Below are 13,245 nucleotides of genomic sequence, written 5' to 3'. Positions count from 1 at the left end.
GTTTGCTTATTGTGTTGTAACATTCAGCCCTATCACTTCACCAAATTTATAGCAGAGATACTTATGACCCACATTAGGATTGGTTGTCCTAGGACAACTACAACTTGTCTCCATCATAGAGGTAAAAAAGAGAACAAGCAAGAAGCTTTACAAGAACACCTTTATCCCTGGAAGAGATCCGCAGTCTTCATTAGCATCCATTCAGGGCAATGTGGGTTGGGTGCACCTTTCCCCCACACCCATCTACCATGCCCAACCAGTCTGTCTGCTTCCTTCACCCCTTGTCCAAGAAAGAACAAGAACTTCAGAGGAGTGCTTTCATTAGGGTTTGCAATAGCGGGTGAAGAGGCTGGCCCCAGAGGATGCCTCCGGCAAGGGGATAAGTCTTCATTTATGTGTGGGGCTGTTCTTGGCTGTGTTTGCTGTCCTTGCCACAAGTTCCCAGCTCTGCTTTTCATTCAGTCAAGAACTTGTCTTTGTGTTGCTGGCTGGGAACACGGTCAGGGCAAAAGTCAGAGCGGAGAAGGCGGGAAAAGTAGATGAGGATCATGACATCCAGCAAGAGCAAGATGCTCAGCAGAAAGGTTCCCAGGGTCCTCTGGCCAGCATAACCCAGGAAGTAATGGGTAAGGTAGGCCTGAGGGGCCAGGCGGAAGAGAAAGTACATGACCAAGTTGACATATTTGTTCACCCGATAGAGGAGGAGATCCTGGGCATTGTTGATCTTCATCATCATTCGTATAGTGAGGAAGATGTTGCTGACCTCCACCAGCAGTGTTAGGACGCCCCCACCAACAAATCTTTTCCAAAAGATGCCTGAAAAGAAGGCACCCATGGCCTACAATGCAAGGGAGAGAACGTGTTAGGGAATTCACATGCCAAGACTTTAACTGGAAAGTTGGTGAGAATATCAAGGCTACCGATTTAAGGGCTAGGAAATGCTCCCCTATTTGCTTTCTTCTGGGAAGAGTTTACAGTGGATTCAACACTGCATTTTGATCCCTGCCCAGAGGTCCTTGGTCTGGGTGGAGTTTCCAGTCTAAGAAGGTGAGGCCTTGATTGCTGGCCTCAAATAGTGAATCAAGGGCACAGACAGTCAACCTAAGGCATTCTAGCATGAGAAGATGCAGGGCGTCATTGGAGTGGTGTTGAAAGATGGCCTATACCTCCCAGGTTCAAAAAGACAGGGCTGAGACTAGGTTGCTAGCACTAAGCCTATACAATATCCTCTGCTTCTCACTTACCATGACATGATGGACAAGGTATTCCCAAGAAGCTCGTGCCTGATGGCTAATCAAGATATCCACGGTGTCGTGGATGAAATACCCTAGGGGAGGGGTGGGGGAAGAGGTATTAAGGGGACTGAACAAGCTTATCCCTGTCCCCCCACCTATTTAATGCTTCCTGGGCAAGACCCACCTGTGGAGAAGCAAACGAGCAGATAGCCAGAAAGCGACCATGCTGTCTCAATTTCCACCAGCATCTCAGGGGTCTGCCATATACTGGAAGGGAGGGAAGAAGGTAGGCTCTCATCATCTCGGTATCCCCAAGGACGCACAACTTCCCCCATTACCCTTGCTAGTCCTCGGGGAGTCTGGGCTGACGCTATTGGCTGACTGCGGAGCTCGGAGGAGCTCGGCTTAAACCCAGGTGTCTCCCATTTCCTAGGTGAGACACCACCCCCCTCCCCTGGGGCTGCTGCAGTTCCTGGTTGGACAGCATTCTAAACTGGGAATCAGGTGAGACTGCCTGGGCCTCAGCCCGCTGGTGAGTGATGCGGCAAGTAATGCGGGATCCCCTAGCCTCCTTCACTCCCCCAGTCCTTCACTCACCACAGCAGTGCCCAGATCCCTGACACAATGGAATGAGTGAAGGAGACGAGCAGGTTGTGCCAGCGCCAGGTGCGCAGGGGGTCGGCGCGCACGTGTGCAGGCAGGGGCAGGCGACAGAGCGTGTGTCGGAGCGCCCGGAAGGTCAGCGTGGCGCCCAGGAGCAGCAGCAGGACGGGGAGCGGCACTGGGGGCATGCTGGCCCTCCCTGCCTTCTACCTGTCCGCCCTCTAGGCGGCCTCCGCGGGCTGTTCGGGAACGGGGCTCCCTCTCGGGCCAGTTCACCCCAGACGCCTCTCCCGCCGGCCGCCAGCCTCACACACGGTTTCCGCGGAGCCCTGTAGGCCCCTTCTCCCCTCCCGTCCCCTCCCTGCCGGCCTCTGCCCCCGCCCCCAACCGCCCGCGCCCCCGCCCCGCCTCCGCCTGTCCCCGCCCCTCCAGTGCCTCTGTAGCTCAGAGGGCTCAAGCGGCGTTTCCCGGGGGCCCCTGGGCCCTGCCGGGCTCTCGCGGACTTAAGGGGAAGGCGGCTGTCCTAGGGGCGCCGCCACCGAGCCATCCCTCGCTGGCGCCTCCCGACTGCCGACGGAGTCCTGCTCGCTCACTTCGTCTCGTTAACCCGCACCCTACCTTTTTCCGGGGGTCCAGACTCCTCTGCCTGGGCAGGTACTGAGAGAGCTTTCTCTCCGCCCTCAACTCCCTTCTGGGCAGAGCTGGGCGTGACCCGTCACACACCCACGTCTTTTAATCCCTGGTGCTGGGGACGGGCCGGTGCCCAGCTTCTGACAGTGATCTCCATTTGGACCCTGTTCTTGCATTGGATCACTAGTTTCTTCAGGCGAGAGACGAGTATGTTTACCTGCCTCTACCGCGTTCCGCACCGAGTCAGTGCCTAGAAACTGTCGACTAACCCATCACCGCCCCTTCTCCCAAGCTCTTATGCTCCTGGGGCCGAGCGGCAGTCGCAGTCCTCCCTCAGACAGTCCCCAGGTCTATTCTCCCTGCTCCCTGGAGGCTGGGGCGGGCCCAGGCTGCTGGAGTGACCCTCACTCTGCAGGCCGGCGGCCTGGAGCAGTTGCAGATCGCAGCCACTAGGTGTCAGCCTGTCCTCACCGTGGCGCCAAATCCCTCCCGCCGCCGAAGAAACAAGGTTGTTGGTTGTGGGGAGTTAGCCAGATTACGCGAACGGAAGGGCAGTGAAGAACCGAGGGCAGGGGTAAAGGAGATGGGAGTAGTTGAGGCAGAGGGGTGAGGAGGTTCTACAAAAGGGAGGAAAAGCCAGAAGCCTGAGGCGCCAAGCAGTTTGGGTGTTTGCTCTGCCTCCCCGAAGGCTCCAAGCTTACACATTAACCGCTGTGGGGCTACTGGGTCAACTATGGTTTCTAGGTGAGAGCACGGAGTGTCCCGGCTGAGCAGCTTTCTCCCCCTAGGCTCCCCTTTGCTCACAGGGTAGCTTTGTCCGCCAGCCACACCAGTCTGAGCCAGCGACCGAGGGGCCCTCACAGGGCCCTTCCAGCAGTCATTCCACGCGGGTAGTATAGGCACCCTTTCAAGGGACAGGGTGGGAGCGGAAGATAAACACCCCTTTCCTCACATTCCTCACCCACTCAGAAATAGGGACGCTAATCACCATCCTTCCTGCTTCCTTAACTAAGCTTTTATGGAACTTGTGAAGATCAGGAGGCGCCGGGAGACACCTGGAATTAAACCTACTTCCGGTCAAGATCTTAGACATTGGTACTAACCAGCCCCCAACCTCTGGGCAGAAGCCTTGAACCTCTATAACCCAAACGACTGTCTTTCCTCCTCTCCCCGAAGCTTTCAGATAGTGGTCCACTTCCCTCCCATTGTCCCCCAAGGAGTTCCTCCCTAGTTGAGTGCTGTAGGAGGCAGCGTTGTATGTGTGCATCGGGGGAATTATGGGTGTTGAAGAGCGCGGTGCTCGCTAGTCGGGACAGCCTGGAGATCGTGTTACGTTCTCCCTAGGTGAATCAACTTGCGCAGCTCAGGGTTTCCCCGGTCCCTCCCTAGGCAAACACGAAACTAATCCTGCACCCTGCCCCCACAGACCGAGAGCGCCGACGCTCTCGGTTGTTTTAGTAGTGTTTATCGTTTGCGTGCCAATGAGAATCTGCCCTCTCCTTCGGAAACAGCGTCACTAGTGGGCAAAGAAGGGGAAAGAGAGAAGTCGATCCTCGTTTCCCACCCTTACTCGGTCTGCGCGGAGAACCCTTCTGGTCTAAGGGAGATTTGCGAGGGCCGGATGCGGCCACATTTAAGTGGCTGGTACCGTGTTGGCCTTTACAGAGCGCGCCAAGAAATGGCATATCGCCCATTTCTTGAACCCTGTTAGACTGACTGCAGATTCGGGCTGCAAGAACAGTGCAAATCAGCCAAGACAGATGAGAGGTGGAATCAACACCTAGCTCCACTTGCTCCACCCCGCAATTATTTTACAGTACAGGGGGCGTGGCTCCAGGGAGGGAGGGTCCGCGCACGCGCCGCGTTTAGGCGTCGGGGTTCCGGAAATGTGACTCTGAGAAATGAGATGGAGAAGTACGAGCGGATCCGAGTGGTGGGGAGAGGTGCCTTCGGGTGAGCCAGGGCTCTGGGGGAGGAAATTGCTCGGGGAGAGAGAATATAAGCCCCAACTCCGACCGCGAAATCATTGCCCGCTTAGCCCCGCCCCGAGGCGTGAGCGCCCACGGTGGGAAGCCCCGCCCAGGCTTCCGGTCCTGGTCGAGGTCGGGAAACTCCGCCCCCAAAGAGGTCACGCCCCCGGCCAGCCTTTTGGCGCCCACGGCAGAGTTCTGTTCTTTGATCCTGACTTCTTCATTCAACAGATACTGAGCGGCAACTATATGTGTCTGGCTCTCTGTGCTGGATATATAGCTAAGACCAAAATAGGCTTGGTCTTTTCCCTCTCGGAGCTTACAGACTATAGGAAAATTATACAAGAAACAGAACATTGTTAAAGAAGTGATTAAGAAACTGCGAGAAAAGAGTACGGCACCAGGGAGCATTTGTTTGTGGTGGTCAGGGAAAATTTCTCTGAGAGGTGAAATTTAACGCCAAGACTTGAGAAATGAGGACCAGAATTCTGAAGAAGGCAGAGCTTTTCAGGCGGAGGAAACAGCTTATGCGAAAGTCCTCACATGGGAAAGAATTCAGAGTATTCAAGAATTGAGAAAAAGTCCAATGTAGTTGGAAAGTAGCGAGCAACGTAAAGAATGGAATAGAATGTGATTGTCACAAAGGGCGGGAACCAGATTATGGCCTTGCAGGCTGGAGTAAAGGAGTTGGATTTATTTGCAGTGTAAAGGAAACAGGTTTAAGCAAAGGCATGATCTTGATATGATTTGTATTTTTTTTTTAGGTTTTTTTTTGAGGGGGGAGGTAATTATGTTTATTTATTTGTTTATTTACTTTTTAGGGGAGGTACTAGGGATTCAACCCAGGACCTCATGCATGCTAAGCATGTGCTGTATCACTTTGAGCTATACCCTCCCCCTGATTTGCATTTTTAAAATGTCACTCTGGCTGCTGCGTGGAATTTAGATTTGAGAGTGACAAGAGTGAAAGCGACCATTCAGAGTCTAGTGCAGTATTCTAGGCAAGAAATGATTTGGGCAAGGGTTATAGTACAAGATACAGAGAAAAATGGGTAGGTTCACAGTATCTTGGAGGTAGAAACATGATTTATTGATGTGTTAGTGTCAGATAGAGGAAAGATTCTGGCATAATTTCCAGATGTCTGACTTTAATAACTGGGGGACAGTGGTATCATTTACTGATATGGAAGAAACTGAGGAAGGAAAGGTTTTGAAGGCAGGCATCAGGAGTTTTTATTTTGAACTTGTTAAAATTTAGGATGCTTGCGAGCCATTCAGGTAGAGACGCAATGCAGGTAGTTGGATATGTAAGTCTGAGGCTCAGAGGAGAGGTCTGAGCTAGAGATATACATTTAATACATAGATGATCATCTTATAGTACATCATTCAGCAGATATTTCTTGAGCTCCTACTATGTGCTGGGGTATGCACTAGGCTATGCAGTGGGGCTATAGTGGTGAATGAGAAAGAACCAAAGTCTTCTTAATAGACACTGACTACAGAGTTGGAAGAAAATAATACTATAAATGGCTTCCACTCACTGAGTAATTTTGATGTGCCAGGCACTGTGCTAAGTGCAGTCCATGCATTTTCTCGTTCTATCTTCTCAACAACCTTGTGAGATTGATCCTATTTTCCAGATCCTGAGGCTACATAATTTAAGACCAGATAACTAGTAACAGGAGGAGTCAGGATTTGAACCCAGGCAGTTAAATCCAGAGTCTGTGGGGACTTACAGAGCCCAAAACAACTTTACCTCATTGTGCCTGGGGTGAAACAGTCCCAGATGAGTTAAATGACTTGCCCAAAGTGTCACACAATTTGTGGTCAGTTCTCCTCATTCCTAAACTCAGCGTTCTGTGCACTTACTTAGATGACCTCTTAGTTTAGGTGCCCATTGCCCTCTCCTAAGGAAAACCCAGTCACCAGGTCTGCCCTGCCTGATAGGTGGTTGGAGGCTCAGCTGGTACCCACTACTATACTCTCTGTCCTCAGGATCGTGCACCTGTGCCTGCGCAAGGCTGACCAGAAGCTGGTAATCATCAAGCAGATCCCAGTGGAGCAAATGACCAAAGAAGAGCGGCAGGCAGCCCAGAACGAGTGCCAGGTCCTCAAGCTGCTCAACCACCCCAATGTCATTGAGTACTACGAGAACTTCCTGGAGGACAAGGCCCTCATGATCGCCATGGAATATGCACCAGGTAGGCCAGCCTCCTTGCACTGGCCTGGCTGCACCTCTGGGACGGGCAGGCACTGATCAGCTTGGAATGGGCTTGGCTGAGGGTCAGAGGTATAGAGTTCCGACCCCAGTTGTGTGTCACTAGTAGGGCCTTGCCCTGTCTGGGCCTTTGATTTCATATAAAGGAGAGTCTTAGGCATGGAAAACCTCGATCTTAACTAGTCTCTTGTGACTGCAGGTGGCACCCTGGCTGAGTTCATCCAGAAGCGTTGTAATTCCCTTTTGGAGGAGGAGACCATCCTGCACTTCTTTGTGCAGATTTTGCTGGCGCTGCATCATGTACACACCCACCTTATCCTGCACCGGGACCTCAAGACCCAAAACATCCTTCTAGACAAACACCGCATGGTCGTCAAGATCGGTGACTTCGGCATCTCCAAGATCCTTAGCAGCAAGAGCAAGGCCTATACGGTGCCTGGGCATGGAGGGGACCGTAACGGTGCTGGAGGTTTTGAGGGCTGAGGCCCACTCTACATCCCTATCCCCACCTCATTCCCACCCCCAGGACCTTGGCCCCTTAGCTCCTGGCTGCAGAAGGAAGCACTTTTGTCTGCTTTAGGGAGAATCTATCTCTAAGTAGGCTTGTGGGCAGAGCCTTGGTCCTCCCACCTCCAGGCTGAAATACTAGCTTCCCTCCTGCAGGTGGTGGGTACTCCATGCTACATCTCCCCTGAACTGTGTGAGGGCAAGCCCTACAACCAGAAGAGTGACATCTGGGCCCTGGGCTGTGTCCTCTATGAGCTCGCCAGCCTTAAGAGGGCCTTTGAGGCTGCGGTGAGTAAGCTTCACCAAGGAGACAACTGGGAAATCTCTACCTCTAGCTCCTCCCCCCTGAAGTGCTTGGCACCAACCACTTCTGTGTTTCTTCTGTGGCTGAGTTATCTCTCTCTTATCAGATTAGTGGGTTACCCCACGCCGGGTCTGTGGCTTCCCTCAGACTATGGGTTCCTGATGGTGGGCCTTGGGTCCCCCCATTAAACTGAGGGCTCCCGAGGGCAGGGCCCTCCCATCAGATTAGGGACCTCTGAAGGGCAAGACTTGAGTTCTCCCAACAACCTGGGATTTCTGAGGACATAGCTGCAGCTCCCCTATCAGGTTCTTAAAAGCAGGGTTTGGCTTCCCTGTCTTCCTGGGAATCCCCTCACTAGAAAAGGCTTCTGACTGCAGGGCTATGACCACCCAAGGCTAGGGGCTGGGGCTGGGGCTGGAGCTGGGGGTGCTACTGTTTAAGAGCCTGGCCTGAGGTTCTGGCCAGTCCCACATTGGTGCCTTCACAGAACCTGCCAGCGCTGGTGCTGAAGATCATGAGTGGCACCTTTGCGCCCATCTCTGACCGGTACAGCCCTGAGCTTCGCCAGCTGGTTCTGAGTCTGCTCAGCCTGGAGCCCGCACAGCGGCCACCGCTCAGCCACATCATGGCACAGCCCCTCTGCATCCGTGCGCTCCTCAACCTCCACACCGACCTGGGCAGCGTCCGCATGCGGAGGCCGGTGCAGGGAGCAGGGAAGGGGGCCCTGGGCAGCAGCAGGGTGGGGAGCATAGTAGGCCTGGGGCAGAGGGGCGCGCATGGCAAGCCCTCCATTGCTGCGTGTGGGAATGCCAAGGAGGGTCCTTGTCCTGAGGTCCCCATCTGTCCCGCAGGGCAGAAAAGTCCCTAGCCACCGGGCCACCGATGGCCCCTGGCAGCACAGGGAACAGGACCACCAGCGCCCGTTGCAGAGGTAAGTCGGGACGACCGCCCGGGTTCCCAAGGACGCTATGGCATTCCCATCAGTTTAAAAGGCCTGATGAGCTGTCCCTGCAGGCGTCCCTCGGGGACCCACACGGCCTGCCATTCCGCCGCCGCTGTCGTCGGTGTACGCGTGGGGCGGTGGGCTCAGCGCGCCCCTGCGGCTGCCAATGCTCAACACAGAGGTGGTCCAGGTGGCAGCCGGGCGCACGCAGAAGGCCGGCGTCACGCGCTCTGGGCGCCTCATCCTGTGGGAGGTGAGCCGGCTGGAGTGTGCCTGGAGGGAGGGGGACGCGGGTCTGGGGCCGGGGGCTGGGGGCTGCGTGTCAGGAGCCGGGCGCACAGGCGCCGGCCACGCCCTCTCGTCTCCCCTCGCAGGCCCCGCCCCTAGGCGCCGCAGGGGGCTCCCTCCTTCCGGGAGCAGTTGAGCAGCATCCCCAGTTCGTCTCCCGTTTCCTGGAGGGCCAGTCAGGTGTGACCATCAAGCATGTGGCCTGTGGGGACCTCTTCACAGCCTGCCTAACTGGTGAGCCAGTCAGGGGACTACCCTGTGGAGACCCCGCTATAAGAAGGCCTTCCAGAGCAACTTTCCTCGTTGCCCGTCGTTTGCAAACTACTCACTTAATAATGCGTCTGTCCACCAGGGGTGCTCTACTTGCACATTCTTCTTTAGCTTCACAGCAGGCCTGGCAAAGCAGTCACATTATCCCCATTTGACAGATCCCGGAAACTAAAGCTCAGAGGCTGTCACTTGGGAAGAAAGACCCCTGTCCCTTTCTCCCCGTTCCCATTCTTCCAGCCCTCGCCTGCAATTAACTTTTCTTGCTCCTCCAGCCCAAGGTTGCTCTGGTCTGTCTGGAAACAATCTAACCTCTCTTCTTCCTCTCTTCTTTCCCTTTCCTCACTGTCCCCCTCTCTAGACCGAGGCATCATCATGACCTTTGGCAGTGGCAGCAATGGGTGCCTAGGCCATGGCAGCCTCAATGACATCAGTCAGGTGGGTGCTGCGTGTACGTTGGGGAGGAGGAAGTGGGGAGATGGCAAGGAGCCCACATCTGAGAGCTGACACCGAGGTCAGGGGAATACCCAGCAGCCACAGGTCCCTCTAGCTCCCAGGCTGCACCTGTTCTGGGCAGCATCGGGGGAAGTACAGAAAGACCAGGCTTCCTCACTGGTTGCAGTGGTGGGTAGGGGGGATTTAAAGAGACAGCCACCTTCCTGAGACTTTGCAGCCTTCAACTTCATCCCTACAGGGGATGTTGAGGCCAGGTGGCTACTCCAGGCCCCTTGCCCACAGTCTACCCTTGCTTCCTCTCTTTCTAGCCCACCATTGTGGAGGCCCTGCTGGGCTATGAGATGGTGCAGGTGGCCTGTGGGGCCTCTCACGTGCTGGCCCTGTCCACTGAGAGAGAACTGTTTGCCTGGGGCCGCGGAGATGGTGGTAAGCTTTCACTCTGTTTCAGCCTCTGGCTCCGTCACACAGTACCCCTCAGCCACAATTTGTTCTTCTTCACAGCCATCTTCTACCCCATGGCCCATTCTCTCTTCCCTCTTTTCACTCTAATTCCATTCATTTATTAACTCAAGAAACCTTTATTGCACACCCATTATGTGCCCACTCTGTGCTGGGTGCTGAGACAAGATAAACAAGATGTCTTTTCCTTCAGGTACTCATGATGTAATGAGAGGGATTTGACTCGTCCAGCAGTATCTGTTGTGGACCTCTCTGGGTCAGGAATCAGGCTGGGCATTGAAAATAGAGATGACTTAGATGGGGTTCCTCTCCTCCTAGAGGACTGATTCTAGATGGAGGAGGGATGACACTTCCCCATCATGATAGAGGACAGACAGCAGCAGGCCTCCCCACAAGGTCCAGAGGTGTGGGAACCCAAGGAATGGCAAGGAGCTCCACCTGGAGGAGACAGATGTGGCATCTAAACAGGGCCTTAAAGGAGGAGTAGGATTTCGACTCACGGAGGGGCCAAGGATGGGCATTTCAGTCTGAGGAACAGCCTTCACTCATGCTGTTACTTCCTCTCCATGGGTCCTTCTTATCCTGGCATCACCAACCCTAAAGCTCAGTCTAGTCCCATCCTGGTTTCTCCTTGTAGGCCGGCTGGGACTGGGCACCAGGGAGTCCCACAGCTGTCCCCAGCAGGTACCCATGCCCCCAGGGCAGGAAGCACAGCGGGTTGTATGTGGTATTGACTCCTCCATGATCCTCACTGTGCCTGGCCGAGCCCTGGCCTGTGGGAGCAACAGGTAAGTAGATGCATGTTGATGAGCAGCCTGCCCCCGCCCTCCCCAGCTGCCAGTGCTCAGTCATTGCCTACCTCCCATCAGGGATAAGAACTGAGGAGGGGTTGAGGGTGCTGGGTTCAACCCAAGGTGGGATTTGTCCCCTGGTGCACAAGCTCCTGCTCAGATAAGTAGGGGCGAGGACAGTCTGTATAAACTGGACTTGGCTTCTGGCTCTGTCCTCAGGTTCAATAAGCTGGGTTTGGACCACCTCTCCCTGGGGGAGGAACCTGCTCCCCACCAGCAAGTGGAGGAGGCCCTAAGCTTCACACCACTAGGTTCTGCACCCCTGGACCAGGAGCCCCTGCTGAGCATGGACCTGGGCACTGCTCATTCAGCTGCTATAACTGGTGAGCAGGACGTGGGCACAGGAGGTCAGAGGTGGAATTTCCTGGCTTCCTTGGGTCCTCAGTTGAGGCACCCTTTTCTTCTTTTCCTCTTCCCCTATAGCCTCTGGTGACTGCTACACTTTCGGCAGCAATCAGCATGGGCAGTTGGGTACCAACGCTCGCCGGGTCAGCCGGGCCCCTTGTCAAGTCCAAGGCCTCCAGGGCATCAAGATAGCGATGGTGGCCTGTGGGGATGCCTTCACTGTAGCCATTGGGGCAGGTGATTAGTGGGCACTATGGGGGCAGATAGGAGCATGCGCAGGCCCATGGGCAATGGTGGGTGATGCTCAGGGCTGCTGAACTCAGCAACCTCATGTTGGGGCCAGTATGGCAGTCTAGGAGGATAGCTACTTACTAACCTATGTCCTTCTCCCATTTCCCTCCTTGGGATTCTCTTTGGCAGAAAGTGAAGTGTACTCTTGGGGCAAAGGGGCCCGAGGTCGACTGGGAAGGAGGGATGAGGATGCTGGACTCCCGAGGCTAGTGCAGCTGGATGAGACACACCCCTACACAGTGACTTCTGTGTCCTGTTGCCATGGAAACACTCTCCTAGCTGTTCGCGGTGAGTTATAACTTCACCCTCACCCACACAAGGGTTAATCCAGCTGGCCTCTGTCTGCACTCCCATCTTCAGTGGTCACAGCCCAAATTACTAAAAGCATCTTCAGCCCCCAGAAAGCAAAAACTGTGGGGCAAAAGTGAGCCCCTGGGGTGGACAAGGGTGGGTGCTTCTTGAGCCTCACTGAAGGGCTGCCTCCACTGCTCACCAGGGCCCAAATGCATTCTTTCTTCTCCAACTCTCAAGTTCAGTTTAGTGTGAACCTCTGTTTCTGGCCTGGCAGGATCCAGAGTCTAGGGCCCAGTGTGGGAACTGAGGTAGTTGAGTCTTGCTGGGGGCACTGCCCTCTGGGAAGCTGCAGGGATTTCTCATTTGTATTCTCCAGCCGTCACAGATGAGCCAGTCCCACCCTAAGGCACCTGGATACACCTCTGGACTACCCTGATATTGCTTCTCCTCTGCTTGTTCTTGAAAAGCGCAGGTGCCTCAGGCATGACCATCCCCCTGGATTGTATCATCAGTGGAGTATAAGAACCAGTAAAGCCTCTGCTCCACATTTTGCCCTGGATGTGTAAAACTCAACCCTCCCTATTCCCTTAGCATCCCTCTTTTCCCTTCCCACCCTTTCTTTTTAGTCAGCGTCCTCAGGGTTCAGCCTGGCTAGAGTTGGAAGCCAGATGTTAACCTTTGGAAGCAGGGTGGTCTCCAGAGCCTCTGCAGAGAAAGGCTGGCGGTAGCTGTGGCTCTACCCAGACCCTGCCCCTTCCCCTAGTCCAGTTAGAAAATAAGTCCCTGCTGTCTACTGGGAGAGCAGCTCAGTGCTTTGGAGCAGGGCAAGCCAGGGCCTGCCTGGACTGGCCATTCCGGTGGCCTAGCCCCTGCATTGGCCTGAGGCAAGGAGGTCCCAGGAGTGCTGCCACCCGCCCCCACTCTTATATCCTGAGGCAGGGATTTGCACAATTTCTGAGTGCCTCCCTTCCCTTGCGGGAGTGCATGGGTTGCAGTGGACTGCAGAGGGGATTCCTGCCGTAAGGTTGCCCCTCACCCCACGCCATTCCCCCAAAGCAGGTTGGGAGAAAGGTTAGCTGGCTGGACCAGACCAGCTTCCCAGATGACTGGAAAGTAGCGCCAATAAAAATCAGCTGCCTGCCTAGAGTGTGGGTCTCTTCAGGGGTGGGGGTGGCGGCCACCCCAGGGCTGGGTTGGGCTCGATCAGGGCTGCAGGGCCGCGGTCGAGGGAGGAATGTGGGCGCAGCCTTAGGCTGGAGCCCAGGTTCCCCTGGCCCAGCGCCCAGCTCGGCCTCCCCGCCCAGCTGGGCTCCCCGGATCTGATTGCCAGGCTTCGGCTGCCTAGCACCTGGAAGCTGGAGCCCCGGGCCCCTGGGCGACACGTGGCCCCTGAGACTGAGCTATTGACTCCTCCGGAGAAAAGAATCTTTGTAGCTCGGCCCGGCCCGTCATGTCGTCCGAGGCCCTCCGCCTCAGCCAGGGTCAGAGCCCCAGCCCGAGCTCTGGGGAGAAGCAGAGCCTCGATTTTTCTTCCTGAGGGGAAAGAGGAGCCCCTGCTTCGAGGGGGAGCCGAGCGTGGCGGAG

General features: G+C 55.3%; 2 protein-coding genes across 5 annotated transcripts; one reads left to right on the top strand and one right to left on the bottom strand.

Annotated features, from left to right (window-relative positions):
- Window positions 1-142: 142 nt before the first annotated feature.
- Window positions 143-2,184, bottom strand: TLCD1 (TLC domain containing 1). The gene is made up of 4 exons (XM_010978961.3): window positions 1,833-2,184; window positions 1,420-1,502; window positions 1,245-1,327; window positions 143-838 (listed from the first exon to the last, which is right to left on the bottom strand). The coding sequence occupies exons 1-4, from the start codon at window positions 2,024-2,026 to the stop codon at window positions 455-457; spliced, it is 744 nt and encodes a 247-aa protein (XP_010977263.1). The 5' UTR covers window positions 2,027-2,184; the 3' UTR covers window positions 143-454.
- On the top strand, window positions 1,638-12,805 carry NEK8 (NIMA related kinase 8). 4 transcript variants are annotated; one of them, XM_064495870.1, is made up of 15 exons: window positions 1,638-1,739; window positions 6,434-6,639; window positions 6,856-7,088; window positions 7,320-7,451; window positions 7,955-8,163; window positions 8,319-8,398; window positions 8,482-8,663; window positions 8,785-8,932; window positions 9,327-9,403; window positions 9,730-9,847; window positions 10,518-10,668; window positions 10,891-11,054; window positions 11,155-11,313; window positions 11,497-11,655; window positions 12,134-12,805. In XM_064495870.1, exons 2-15 carry the CDS (start codon window positions 6,504-6,506, stop codon window positions 12,181-12,183), a joined length of 1,998 nt encoding a protein of 665 aa, XP_064351940.1. In that variant the 5' UTR covers window positions 1,638-1,739; window positions 6,434-6,503; the 3' UTR covers window positions 12,184-12,805. The 4 variants fall into 4 exon arrangements, with proteins under 4 accessions (XP_064351940.1, XP_064351941.1, XP_064351939.1 ...); XM_064495871.1 differs by having other exon boundaries at window positions 1,644-1,767; XM_064495869.1 differs by lacking the exon at window positions 1,638-1,739 and adding an exon at window positions 4,316-4,421.
- The last annotated feature ends 440 nt before the right edge of the window (window positions 12,806-13,245 follow it).

Source organism: Camelus dromedarius, chromosome 16, assembly GCF_036321535.1.
Source record: "Camelus dromedarius isolate mCamDro1 chromosome 16, mCamDro1.pat, whole genome shotgun sequence".
In the NCBI taxonomy this organism is placed as follows: Eukaryota; Metazoa; Chordata; class Mammalia; order Artiodactyla; family Camelidae; genus Camelus; species Camelus dromedarius.
Note: the sequence above shows the minus strand (reverse complement) of the source record. Positions and strands in the feature narration are given on the sequence as shown.